Consider the following 14,816-nt stretch of genomic DNA (forward strand, 5'->3'; position numbering starts at 1 on the left):
TACAATAAATGAAAAGCTCCACTACATTTCGACAATGATATTTTATTTTCTTAGATATTTTATTTTAAGGATCAATTTAAAACTTTAGAATCTGTGACATGTAGATAATTTAATTTATTGTAGTAACAATTTTTGTCAGATAGCTAGGAGACTACGTACATTATAATTCTATTATGATAATTATATTTTTGAAAGTAATAAATTTAGTATGCTATTTTGACCTCTGCATAGATTAAAACTGCTTGACAAAATACAAACAGACAAAAGGAATGTAAAATCCAGGTATGATAATTAATCAATATCACAGGAAAATTGATGAAATATGACAACATTAATAAAAATATTGGATTCTGTATTATCTATTCTATTAATGCAATATTGGCAACGACAAAGACATAATACTCCATACACAATGCTAAGTTATTAGTGATATATTATCCACATTAATATGTGCTTAATGTACTTCTGACTATATATATTGTGAAGTACTCGTAATGGCATATTAACAGTTTGAGAAATCGTCAGTGCAGGTTTTAAATAATTAAGACAATGTTATATTGCAGTCATACAACAATAATCGTCACCATTCTGTAAAAGCCAAAACATAAGGTGTAAACAATCTTTACAACATATACTTAAATGATCATTTAATGAGTGAAATGTAAATCTTTGTTGTTGCTATCAATATTGTTCATAATAATATTCGTTACAATGTAATTACAAGTTTCAAAGCACATCAATACATAAATATTATTAAACTCGATCACTCATGCACAATTAATGGGTAAAACAGCTAAGGGTGTACAGAAAATTATTTAGGTAAGACATGGAGGAGGTAATTTTAATTCAATATATTGGATATATCGGAACAAGTCTTTAATCTTTTCTTATGGGTGTAAATAAGGTCGTCATACCAAGGAAAATAGTTTTCCGATATATTGTAAATAATCTGCTGACTACATTTAATTGTACCACCGTACAAAACGTACCACACCTACATAATATTATGGAATGTTATGTATAAATAAAAGCCCAAGTTAATAATATAGTAAACATATGATATCATTATTATCGTTGCAATACATTAGTATTAGCAACAATAGCAAATTGTATCATAAATAATGTATAGGGTAAAACATATACAGTATCACATAAGTCAACGCTTAAATGGAAATTGTAGTCACGTCAACTGTAGTATCTAGCCAGGATGGCAGCCGAATGGTTTGGTGTAAGGTAGCCCACTGATGTGACGTGGTATTGCAGAAAGCAAGCAGCAAAAGAGATCGTCAACATTTTAATCTCTCGCACCGCCACAGAAGGCGTAAAAAACGAAGCGACCGACGTCTCAAGTGGCATCAAGGTATTTAATTAGCATACAGACATTAGGCCATATGTCTTAAAAATAATCTAGTGATAATCCAATGTTTTCTATTCATCTTTTACAATTTTTCTAATTATATTTAAGAAACAAAAGTATGTCGATTAATTGCATTACTTTGGCCAAAAGCAGGGACCGAAAACGTGATTAAAGTTTCAAAAGTACTCTGGGATTTAATAGAGTTTAGGAAATTCTTTAATTTGGACGTTGACCTATGAGACATCCTGAATATAATTTGTAACGATAAAATTATTAATTATTCAACAATCATTATGATATTTTTTGAGAGCATCAAAGGCTAAAATGAATCTGTTAGGCATTGGTTATATCTGTTGTATATATAACATATAGAGAGATGATTAAAGAAACAAAAAAATATCTTTGAATTTCTGTAGGTTTGTCGTTGGATTTTTGGGTGGAATGAGTCCATTATAGTATTTATTTTAGCCTTAGATACTACTTAAAAAAATACAGCTTACATTAAACACCTTAAAAATGTGCTACATTAATTGCCGAATTAATATTACGCAATAATTATTGAAAAGCTGCAATAATTTTAAAACATCACAATAATACACTAAAACTACAATGGCAACAAATAGGTACTTGTTAGAAAACAATATTCAAACATTACAACGGTAAAATAAATATTAATTAATGAAATATTTTACTAAAATGTTTAAGTACACACATTACGTTATAAGTACCCCAGGAGGCCTCACATACTCTCGGCAACATTTAATGCGCGACACATGGCACTGTACATTATGGCAACGTTGCGCAGCAGCGTGTTATGTCACCGTATTTTGCCTTACATTACGTGTTATTGAATGTCACGCCCGTTATCCTGCAACGTTGCGAAACATGTTACGCATCGTATACTGCCTAGATAATACTGAGGCTTTACAAACGCTTCGAGCGTAAATTATAATTATTTAAAACCTGAGAACAAAATAAGAAACTTATACTTATATGAACTGGTCGGTGGTACCATAGTTTTTAATATTTAACTCATACATTTAATGCACTACGCTACTTTAATTGAAAATAATTACCATGTACTGAGCTACTCATCAGTAAGCGATCAATTAACGGTCAATATACTTACCTCATCTGTATCTTAAGATTGAATTCTAAACTACAGTACACATTCCTTTTCGCCCCACAGTTTCATCATAAATAGTGTTTTATATTATTGATAATATAGAGATTCATAATATAGTAATACATATATGTAACGCGATATTGTTTTGTTCCACACATTAACGCCATAAAGTATTCAACGGTTTACCTACATACAAACATTATGAACATAAAAAAAAATTGTTTAGCTTGAATATATAGTAATCGAGCTATACATACATACGACCACGTACAGATCATTCAATACAATAGGGTTGGCGGGAGATTCTCAATAATAACCTTCGCATGATTCCTATCTAACAAATAGAAATGTTAGTTTCTTAATAAATAATTATTTATACAATACAATCAAAACGCACTTTCTTTATCATAAAAGCTTGGTTTTGTTAAAATACAATCTTCACGGTAAAAGCGTACACAACACGTTCAATACTGACCTTGGACACAATAAATACGAAACACCCCAATGTGTAAACACACGCCAAAAATTAAAAGCATTCATTTGATATTCGACACAACATTTCAAATACACTGAAACATGAACACATCGCTGTGTATAATGTTAAATTATAAATTCAATCACATATGAGATCAATTTTTAGAGTACTTACGTTTTAAAAGTAAATATTAAATATCTACGTAAACTTTATAATATTCATGAGATTGACGTACTTTTTATAAGTACAGAAATACTGAGTTTTAAGGAACATGCTATGTTAATCGCCTTGTTCACGAAACTATATGAATGGCTAAAATAATTTAAATGCTAACTTTACAATATATAAACAAGAAGGAGATAATAAATTGCGTTAAATATATCATTAAAATTTTCATTCTACCAGCGCTATCATTTGCGTGTCATTAGATTTAATCAAACGGCTAAGTTTGTGTGCGACACAGTATCCACCAAAGTCTTCTATCATCAAAAAAAAGTATAACATGCCATGCCTATTTCCATGCTATAATTATAAATATAAATTAAATTATATTAGACATACAAATAATAGTTTGTAAAAAAAAATATATACATAAAAATATGTCGGAGATGAGTCGTTTTCGTTTTTGACAAATATATTCAAAGCATCACTAGTTTTATTGGAAGTGGATGTAGTGGAACCAGTAAAGAAAAAAATCACGTTTTTAAACATGATTTTTGATTTTCTTAAGTACTTATATTTTTTATAAATTAGTTTGTAATCAAGTGTTGAGGACGCTGTCCTAACTACTACGTAAGTATTTCGATTATCTTTCGGTTTCGTTTAGCGGTCATAATTGATTCAAAAACCTGAAACATTATATGACTTGTGGTGGAGCATACAGAGTACGGAGGGAAATACATCCTTTACACTACTCTTGGTAAAGTTAGTTCCTCGTTTAGTTGTATCATTAATACAACTAAACGAGGAAATGAGTACATTACAATATTAAGTATAGGGTCTTGATTTACACTGAGATAAAATTGGAACACTTGATGGTTGATATTAATTTTTCGATAGTCGTAACAGTAATGAGCTTTAAATGAAATTCAAATCGCCACTTAGCTCACTCCGCGGAGACGTTTCAAGCGCTCCTTTTCCAGGTGGTCGACTGGCGGTTCGCGTTCGAATGATATTAGTTCGAGAGCTGAAAGTGCGAGAAAATCAGAAATGAGCGTATGATGTTAATATATATTCAGACTGAACGAAAATATATTTCATACAGGGGGGCGCGAATAAGGATATTAATTTTACACATGGGTAAGTTAATACTAATGTGGATCTCATATTATAACTAGGACTATCACTTGAAGCTACCTGAGAATATTTTGGACACAACGTACATTTGCTGGTAGTAAGATATATTTTATATCGGCCAGGATAGCGACCACCGTACACAAGGAGTTAAAACCCGCCATAGTGGCCCACGTAAGTGTGTCGTGTTTCGGGACCAGCCCATGTATATCCGGTTCCAACAAGCCGGCATAATCGTGTTTACTGTCGAGGGGTAATGATCTCTCGTCAGGCGACATTCTATTGGACCCCAAACCACGTACCATCAGGCGTAAATGTGTCGTGAACATATAAATTTTAAAAAATGCTGAGGTTTATGTTCAGCTGTACTTTCAATGGATGATGATGGAAATAATATATTCACCGATCTCTGAGAGCGTGGGCCTATCATTGAGATAACGCCAGGCGGGCAGGTGCGGTGCAGGCGGTGCCGGCGCCGGCGGCTCGTCGCTTGCCAACCGCCGCCCGGCCAGCTGCGTGCTCACGTGCCGGCTCAGCAGCGAACACTTCTCAAAGTTCACGCGGTTTCCTGACAACCTGAATTTTCCGTTATACAAGCTATTAAAAAATGTTTGCTAAAAAGGATGTTGTAGAAGAAGTAGGGTTGACTACAGATAGAACCACCATTCCTCTAGCTTTATTGATATGTATGAGGTTGACAGGTGGTGGTACGGTCAGCAACAAAAGTCGATGAACAGGCACTAATTAACAAAACACCTGAACATTGAAACGGACCATAAATCACTTACCAAAGAAGAGTACGGATTAAGGTTATCATTTGAATATTACATAAGTCGCTAAACATTTAACTTGTGAGTTTTATAACTTGATAGTGCATTAGTTGATGAATCTCATTATTTAATACAAGATAGAAGTCTACAACGATGTTAAGCAAGTAATGGTACTTCCTTAAGGCGATACCTCAAGGTCCATTTTCATACATTTTGTTTAAAATTTAATTTTCGGCCTTTAAAATTTAATATGACGAAATTTTAAAGGCCGAAATGTCCATGATTATTAATTATTTTTACGTTTTTCTTTCAACTGCGAGAACTAATCACTAACTAGACGTGAATTTAAATTCTTTACTTGCCAATACTTGTTTAGTTACCCAGATTAAAGGTGAAACAAAATGTATGAAAATGGACCTTGAGGTATCGCCTTAACATCGTTTTATTTTATTACAAGCTTTTATTTATGATGCAAAGTTTGTATGTATTTATGCATCTGGGTATGTATGCATGTATGTGCGTATGTATGTATGTATTTATGTTTGGGTTAAATCTTGCAAATTGCTATGCGATTTTTTCCTCAACCGATTGGAATAAAATATTGGATATACATTTAGTTTGGATGACAATGCATGGATAACCAAGTGACGTCCTTCTAAATCCAATATGACGGACGGCCCAGGATGGCGGACTAGTTATTTTTTACTTCCTATAATATGGATACCAAAGTAAAGGATTGGCTGAAAAGAAGAATGAAAAAGAAACTGACGTTTATGTTGAATCCTTCGAGGAGAATACTGCCAGAATAATTTTTAATTTACACATTTATTCTTAAGCCGGCCAGTGCTCTATAAAATAGAATGTTTAAAATGTAACTAACCTATTCCTATTATTGTTATAATATTACTTACTAAGATATTATGATGTTATGCCCATACTTAAATATATAATTTTGGTTATTAACTTCAATATAAACTATTATATTAACCTGAAGAATTTGTTTGTTTGAATGTGCTAAACTCAGGAACTACTTAACTTATTTTGAAACTATTTCACTAATAGGGTGCTGGATTACTCCTGAGTGCTATAGGCTACTTTCTATCAGCCAAAGATAATATGTTATAAAATAACAATTTAATTGATATTCTGGACTGTTGTATTTATCCGGCAATGTTTTGATAGTAAAAAACGCGATGCGCTGCGCTCTTAGCGAGATTGGTGTCAAGAAGTTTGATGGGTTCAATTTAACGAAAAGGAAAAAGGCTTGTATATAAAACATAGAATTTGCAAATTTCAACCACATATGTATTTATTACAGACTAGCTTCCGCCCGCAGCTTCGCCCGCGTGGATTTCGGGTTTCAAAAATGGAGAAGGTGCTCAATTTGTCGGGATGTTTTTTTAATTTATGGTGGTATGCAGGTGGTTCAATTTCCGGTCAGGGTCTGATGATGGGATCCTGGTGAAATCGAAGGAACTTTTAACCATTAAGGTTGCACACGAAATGACGGAAGCTTAAAAAATAGAGTAACTTCTCCCGTTTTCCCAACATTTTCCATCACTGCTATGCTCCTATTAATTGTAGCGTGATGAAAAGTATACTATAACCAGCTCAGGAGTATGAAAAATAATTGTACCAAGTTAAGTTAAAATCCGCCGAGTAGTTTTTGTTTCTATAACGGTTATACAGACAGACAGACAAAAATTTTACTAATTGCATTTTTGGCATCAGTATCGATCCCTAATCACCCCCAGTTATTTTGGAAACATATTTCATGTACAGAATTGACCTCTCTACAGATTTATTATAAGTATAAATATGCAAAAGTAGCTCAAAAATTGTCCATAACGAAAACATGCATTTTAAAGTAAAACAAAAGAAATAATATCGTGAAGCCAACCAAATAACTAATGATATATTAAATTTTGTGACTGTTCAATTTAGTCGGGTCCGCGATATCACTTTTGTTGTGTTTCAGAACGCGACATTACATTATTATATTCTGTGCTCCAACGCACACTGCTTTGATGTTAGGAACACACCTACATTGCTTAGACAACAGTGAACTTTATACAATAGCAATAAAGCTCAAATTGACTCTACGTATTAGTTAGAAAACGTTTGTATGGGAAATAGAAAAATGCTGTTTTAAGGATTTTACCGGCAATTATTCGAATTTTTCTCACCTTTTAAACCTTCCCTAGACCTCCACGAATAATTCAAGACTAAGATAAGATAAATCCGTTCAGCCGTTCTCGAGTTTTAGCGAGACTAACGAACAGCAATTCATTTTTATATATATAGATCATAAAAAAAAATCGCTAGTAATGTTTAGCAGTTAATGGTTTGACTGCGTTCAGCTACTTTTGTAGTTCAATTATGACAAGTTGTTTTGAATTTAATTTAATCAGTAACTTATGCTAAATGATAATGATTAGAAGATATTGGAAACAAATTATGTTCAACGACTTCTGTTGCTGACTGCACAAACAAAATATTTATAATATCACGTTTACTTACTTAGAAGGTGATCCTTGATTAGCAAAATGTAAATCCCTACAAGTGACGGAGAGTAGCGGCACTGCAGTCTCCGTTGGTGCAGCGGCTAATGCCGCCCTGTATCTGAATAAATAAAATACAATTATTAAAAACTAGCGGCCGCGACTAACGTTGTTCTCCACTAAAAAAGAGGTACAGTCCTAGAACCAGAGTACATCGCAACTAAATCATCCAGGCACCCACACGAAAACATTTTTTTTTACAAAATCTATCCAACGGCTTGACAGGAGTTCAGTAACATACGCGCGTATTAAGTGTTCAGTGACATACAGAAGAATTAAATATACATAAGTATTTTTATTTATGCAAAAATAATAAAAAAGGTCCAGGTGTCTCCAATATTCATATTGATCACACACGCGATTTGTCAAAAGGGCGAAAATAGTCGTCATGTTTTCTTAAATTTTCTAATGTCCCGCTCAACTTTCCTTAATTTTTTCATTCATAAGAATTTTCTCCTGGCAATAATTAACACAACAAAAAAAGAATTAGCAAAATTGTTCCATCCGTTGACGCGTGATGTGATGACCAAGGGAAATAGAGAATAATTTTGTTATATAGAGAAGAATTCACTTTAACCTTATTAGCAATTCCCCAATTATGTAAAAATAACCGTAATCGTAGTAATTGCGTTCCAAATTGAAAACTGAAATACGAGGGTTGTTTAACATAGAGCTCTATCAATCAAATAGAAAAATATATCTACATGAAAATTTTGCAGTGTTAAAATCATAATAGATAATATGGCAACCGACCTTGCATGATTCCCAGTAGGTTCTACACACAGCTCTAGCTGACGTAACTGTTGACCGCAAACGGCTGATGTGCGACTCCACTGCGGAAATAAATCATATCATGTGTTTAACACACATAAAAATATCCAACGGTTAAGTCAAAATTAAAATTTAAAGACAATTTGCCTCGCATAAATTCGCCTTACTGAATAGATATTGCATATGGCATATTATAAATCAACTAAAATAGGTACCGTCTTTTTTAATCTCGACACAGGTGCCATATTCAGAGCGCTGATAATAGCCATTAGGGAATTGAAATTGCCAAGATTAAAGCATTCCCTAGCCGTCATCACCCACTGCTCGATCACGCGTGCTCGGTATTTACTTTTCACTGCCTGTTGAAACAAATTCTGGATATAGTAAATAACATTTTATTTAGGACAGTGTAAATGCAAGCTAGTTTATACCTTTAGTATGTCTGTTGCGACCAGATAGCTCAATCTATTAAACCAGTCAGCATAGGCTTCCAAATTCCTTGTACTTTTTGTCTCTATATGATGCAAGTTAATAGATCCTTTGCCACAAGCTGATGTTGACTGAGTGGCCTGAATCGGAGCGAATGTTTGGACAAATTCTTCCGGTCCGACAAACGATAATCTGTGTAGTTCGACTATAGTCAATTGGTTTGCCAACTCTACGGGTGTGAGCCCCAGTGTTAATATGTCCCCCTAAAAAAACATGAGTATTGTAATATGACCTTTTGCATTAAATCATATAAGAAAGTAGTAAATAATTAAAAGATAAGATATATAGATAAGAAACATAATCACGCCCGTAAATCGAAAGGGAAAAAATAAAGGTTTCATGTAGTACAGCAAGCTAGAATTTATTCATTACCATAGTTATTCATTTATAGCGCACAAATCAATCCCTGAAATTATGTACATATTTTCGAACCCAAACTTTTGTATGTTCATACTTCGATTAATTAACATTTCTGCTGAGTCCTGGACCTTATCGGCATCTCAGCCAAAGTACTTTGCTATATTTACCTATGCGACTAATAAGGCAGTAACAGGTTTAATATACATATATTAAATAAATTAAAAGTTTAACCTGTGCTAGTTGTTCAACACTTGACACTTGTGGTATCTCTACCAGTGTTTCTTCGTACTGTTCTAAAGCAGTCAATTTATCAAGCAGCTTTTCCAAAGTAGTAGACATTTCCACTCGGACTGAAGCCATATGTTCTGCTGCACACCTGGGGTAGTTATTTATTATGGTGTATTTTTTTTATCATAGCTGTAAAATGACTACTAAGGGAATTCACGAATGATTATTATTAACCCTTATTAGTAATCACGCAGCGCACGCAACGGACGCTCACAAAAGGAATACAAATTGCCGGTTTCTGCAACATTTTTTAATAGCGTTGATATTATTTAACCTATAGGCTATATAACATTTATCGAGAAAGTCTATATACTTCCTCGATAAATGGGCTATCCAACACTAAAAGAATTTTTCGATTCGAACCAGTTATAACCAGTCTTATCAGTTTTCAGTATTCTTACAGAGCTTCTTATTGAAATGGAACTTTTAAAAAATTATTTAAGTTTTGGTACATATTATTTTGTACAAAGCAGAAATTTCGAAAATACCTTGATTATGGCAAAATATTTTATTATTGTATTTATAATGCTTTAGTACAGTTTTAAGGCAATGAAGTTTTCATGCTGCAATGATTAGCATATTCTCTATAAACAATTAAGTATTTTTATAAAAATAAAATATGCTATTGAGCAGGGTTATCATTTCAACCACACTTAGTTATATTAATATTTTTCAAGGGCATTACTTGTATCATGGAAACCACTTCCTTATTAAACTTGATAAGAGAACAAATATTTATATATCAAAATCAGATTGAAACGTTCATGGAAAGCAGGCTAAAATCATTACATTAACGGCTAGCTTTCGCTCGCGGCTTCACCCGCGTGAAAGTTTTCCGGGATAGAAAGTAACCTTATCTTTCCCAGGGTCTCAAACTATCTCTATACTAAAATATGGCCAAAATCCGTTGGGTAGTTTTTGAGTTTATCGCGTTCAGACAGGAAAACTGACGCGGCACTTTGCTTCAGAATAAGTATATTTATAAACTTTTTAAGAGAAACAATTCCGTCATACATTACTGTCGCGTAACTTTTAGGAATAGGTTTTTCTCGTTTTTGCAACATTTATTATTGGTACTCCGCTCCTATTGTTCAATCATAGCGTGATGTTACAGAGCCTATAGCCTTCCTCGATAAATGGACTATCCAACATTAAAATATTTTTTTTAATTCCAACCAGTAGTTACTGAAATTGGCGCGTTCAAACTAACAAACTCTTCAGTTTTATATAACAAGTATCGAGTATGAATACAGATTAAACAATCACGTAACTTATAGGCAGCAAAAGATCATTGCGAGTATTTATTTCGGTTCATAATGTTAATATTGATAACTGTTAGTCTATATTCTGAATACAGTGAAATGGAACATTTATAAATGGTTTTATTGAATGAATAATCATAACTTCCTATTAATTTTCGAAACAATAGGATGGAGTTTTTATGTATTATATCTATTATTATTTATTTATACTCACTTTGATGATTATGTGAAATTAGTTCTTACAACTCTCACAAAATTCGCACGCGCACATTTCGCACATTAATGTTAAACACAAAATACCCATGAATACATCACAAATACTAGATGGTGTCATACATATATCGACGCTATCATCGTTCTAAAAGCATAGACAAAATAGGATTTACGGCTTATAAAAATTGACCAGGTAATAGCAATAGTAGTGTATTTACGACTGTATCAGTAACTATGTTAGCAAGATGCCCGGCACGTGAGTTTCCATGTGAATTCAATTTAAATTTTGTTACCTTTGGGTTATACTTCGCACCAAAGCCATTACTCTATCATCACGAAAATCATATGGAAACATGCTGGTCCATTGACTTAACACCCTAACAAGGGCTATCATGTCATTCAATTCTTTTTCAACCAAATCTTTAACTTCGCCTTTACCCTACAAATACAAAAATATATTTAATCATAGTTCAAATATGCCATTTCACAAAAGTTAGTTACTCAACTTACTATTTTATCATAGGTTTTAAAGTATCTTTTGCATAACTTGTTGAGCAATTCGTGAGGCTTGACAAAAAGTCGTGAGCACAGCAGAAAGGTAAAGGTAAATGATTTACTAGTTCCCGGACGAAGCATATCCACAAGTGTATCTAGAGTTGCGCTGATTATGTGACCATCCCTGTATTGTATATCTAACTTTTCAGCGGAACAGTAGGGCAGGGTTGCTATTGTCTTTCCTCCTGATGTAAGCACTGACAACTAAAATAAAAAGGATTTCTCATGTATATTGCACAATCACTTGACTTTATTTCAAAAGAATAACATAAGTACTTGTTTAACACACAACTATTGTAGTCCCACAGCAAATCTATAGCTTAAAACTTTTTATTATATGTATGTAAAAATCTCATAATTTCAAAGACTAATCTATATTGTTGACAATATTATAAAAACAATACTATTTCATCTACACTGTAACAAATATACAGGTTAACACTGGCTAACCCATTAATAAAATAGTAATACTATTAAAAGTTAAGTCAACATATGGATATAATCATAAAATACCTGTGGTGCTTCCACTTTCTGTGTAGAAACAAAATTAATCCCGCCATTCATCACAATATGTTTACAAGTATTTTCCGACATAAACTTATTCCCTCTCACCATTGTGTAATAGTCATCATTCTAAAAAAGTAATATTGTTAAGTCCTGAGCTAAAACTAAACTCAAAGATATAATGGAGCTAACCAAAACTATTATATTTTAAAAATCAACTACTAGAGATCTCACTGGGCCTACATCAGGCTAAACAGTTTTACTTATAAATTATTCATCACAATAAATACTCACCAAATTCTGGCTTTAGATATATATAGTTTACATTTAATTTTTTACCTTACCATCACTATAGTCCCATCACTATTGTAAAATAAAGAAAATACATCATAATTAAAAGTAACAATTATAAATTGCTCCTTAATCATTTATTTGTAAACACCAACCATTGTTACATTATTTTCATCCATAATATCTAAGTATATTGGTACAGTCAGCAACAGAAGTCGTTGAACATAATTTGTTTCCAATATTTCCTAATCATTATCATTTACCATAAGTTACTGATTGATTTAAATACAAAACAACTTGTCATAATTGAACTACAAAAGTAGCTGAACGCTGTCAAACCATTCACTGCTAAACATTACTAGCGACAATTATTTATGATCTGTAGTAAATACAAATGTGGCTGAAATTAGCAAATTCTTTGTTTTATATACAAGCTTTTTTTTCAATAGTCCATAATTTCAATTAAATTGTTATTTTATAACATACTAGCTTTGGCTCGCTACTCCGCCTGCGTGAAAAAGTTTTTGAAGGACTAAAGTCTTGCTTTATATTTACCTGGGATAGAAAGTAGCCTATAGCGCTTAACAGTAATGTAGCTTCATATTAGTGAAATATTTTTAAAATCGGTTAAGCAGTTCCTGAGTTTAGCGCATTCAAACAAACAAACTCTTCAGGTTTATATAATAGTATGTATTGAAGTTAATAACCAGAATTACAATTTTGGACAAGTATGGACAAAATATCATAATTCTGTTATAAGTAATCTTATAACATTAATAGGAATAGGTTAGTTACATTTTAAACATCCTATTTTATAGAACACTGGCCGGTTTAAGGAACAAATGTGTAAATTCAAAATTATTCTGGCAGGAGACTCTTCGAAGGAGTCAATTTAAACGTCAGTTTCTTTTTCATATTTTTTTCAGCCAATCCTTTACATTGGTATCCATATTGGAATGATAACCTTAATCTGTACTCTTCTTTGGTAATTGATTTATGATCCGTTTCAATGTTCAGGTGTTTTGTAAATTAGTATCTGTTCATTGACTTTTGTGGCTGATCGTACCATGGTAAATTATGTATCTTAAAGGATATGGTAGAATGCAAATCAAAGTTATTTTTGTTGTGATAATATTAAGCCTAATAGGTTTGATGTTAGAACTATATGCCTTCATTAAAAGATACAAAATGAATCATAAACATATAAGATCACATAGGATAACAATTTAGTACAATGAAGTAATGTTAAGAGGTGTAGAATATAGACTTACATCATAATAAGAAAGTCCAGTTCCATGTAAAAGCGAAGAATCAGGTGGCAATGGAGCGTGGTCATCTGGTGGAGGGGGCGCAGGGGCTGGTTCTAGTGGCGCCGGGGGAACTTTAATGTTACAGCCACTACATGATGCCTCATTTAATTTACTTGCGTAATAGTACATAGCCATTCAATTCCTTAGAGGCAACTTACTCTACTAACTTCCAATGAATCCTGACAGGCTTTATGTTGAGGAACCCATTGATTCTGTGAATGTCGTAAATATAAAATTATAATGTTTCTTCATTGTATATTCTAACTGTATAAGCCGTCTAACAATTCCTCCTAATACCCATACCCTGCAAATCATCTTAGCAACAAACATAGTTCGGTTATTTCTGTTAGTTGAATATATTGAGGCAATAAGATGGAGGCTCCGCGGATTGTTCAGGTTTTAAGACCAACTAAAAATATTACCTTGAGCTGCTACATTTTAAAACACAAAAATGCAACAACTTGACACTAACATTAGAAAGCATTGTAATAATATATGTGAAAGGAGATATATTGCGTATCGGAAGTTATTTTTATTTAAGAACCTATCCAATCCAATTTATTTAGTTTGTTATTTAACAACGTACAATTGTATTCCTTGTAGACATCGAAGGAAATAATGTGAACACCTTGAATGACAACTATTAATCAATACATGCCAATTGCGTACAATGGGCCATAAAATTTATAAATTACTTACGATAATTAATATTTTCACAGTTTTATTCCCGACAAAATATAAAATTTAAAGAATAAAACACAATTGAATAAAATACGTATGTTACGAACAATAATGCGGTAGTAAAATTAAAAATAAATACACTACCTTTATAGATAGGTATATCAATTAAATAAAAAGTTTCTTCTTGATTATAAAATAAATTTAATAATAAAGTAAATTTCTATACGTTTCTTTTTAGGAAATTTTAATTTATTGACTGACGCGATAGGTGAAAGTTGCATTTAGAATGATCATAATAGTACCTTATTAATATTTTTTTGATAATAATTTAAGTTAAATACATATTAAGATGCATATACAAACACACGCATACACAATTTGCACTGTTAAATAAAAACAATCTAAAATTTTAACGCAAAACAGCGCCAAACGCCAATCACACTGGACATGGTCATAGACCAGAACTAGAGTCATAGACAATATAAACGTCGTTGGATCTACAACTCCCAA

The 14,816-nt window shown here is 32.5% G+C and overlaps 1 protein-coding gene across 2 annotated transcripts; it reads right to left on the minus strand.

Annotated features, from left to right (window-relative positions):
• Nucleotides 1-3,768: 3,768 nt before the first annotated feature.
• Nucleotides 3,769-14,789, minus strand: LOC115447276 (ras-GEF domain-containing family member 1B). Of its 2 annotated transcripts, none has more exons than XM_030174277.2 (12): nt 14,609-14,789; nt 13,587-13,837; nt 12,034-12,153; nt 11,476-11,724; nt 11,259-11,404; nt 9,434-9,578; nt 8,785-9,045; nt 8,569-8,712; nt 8,336-8,415; nt 7,542-7,643; nt 4,655-4,827; nt 3,769-4,144 (listed from the first exon to the last, which is right to left on the minus strand). In XM_030174277.2, the coding sequence occupies exons 2-12, from the start codon at nt 13,758-13,760 to the stop codon at nt 4,059-4,061; spliced, it is 1,680 nt and encodes a 559-aa protein (XP_030030137.1). In that variant the 5' UTR covers nt 13,761-13,837; nt 14,609-14,789; the 3' UTR covers nt 3,769-4,058. The 2 variants fall into 2 exon arrangements, with proteins under 2 accessions (XP_030030137.1, XP_030030138.1); XM_030174278.2 differs by having other exon boundaries at nt 14,451-14,789.
• Between the last annotated feature and the right edge of the window lie 27 nt (nt 14,790-14,816).

This window comes from Manduca sexta, chromosome 27 (genome assembly GCF_014839805.1).
Source record: "Manduca sexta isolate Smith_Timp_Sample1 chromosome 27, JHU_Msex_v1.0, whole genome shotgun sequence".
Taxonomy (NCBI): domain Eukaryota; kingdom Metazoa; phylum Arthropoda; class Insecta; order Lepidoptera; family Sphingidae; genus Manduca; species Manduca sexta.

What these genes read in the sequence shown, in the direction of transcription:
- LOC115447276 (XM_030174277.2), bottom strand. Translation starts at nt 13,760, where the DNA reads ATGGCTATGTACTATTACGCAAGTAAATTAAATGAGGCATCATGTAGT. An exon ending in TTAAAACCTATGATAAAATA is followed by an intron (nt 11,405 to 11,475) that starts GTAAGTTGAGTA and finishes TTGTATTTGTAG; the next exon opens with GGTAAAGGCGAAGTTAAAGA. An exon ending in TGTCGAGATTAAAAAAGACG is followed by an intron (nt 8,416 to 8,568) that starts GTACCTATTTTA and finishes TTATTTCCGCAG; the next exon opens with TGGAGTCGCACATCAGCCGT.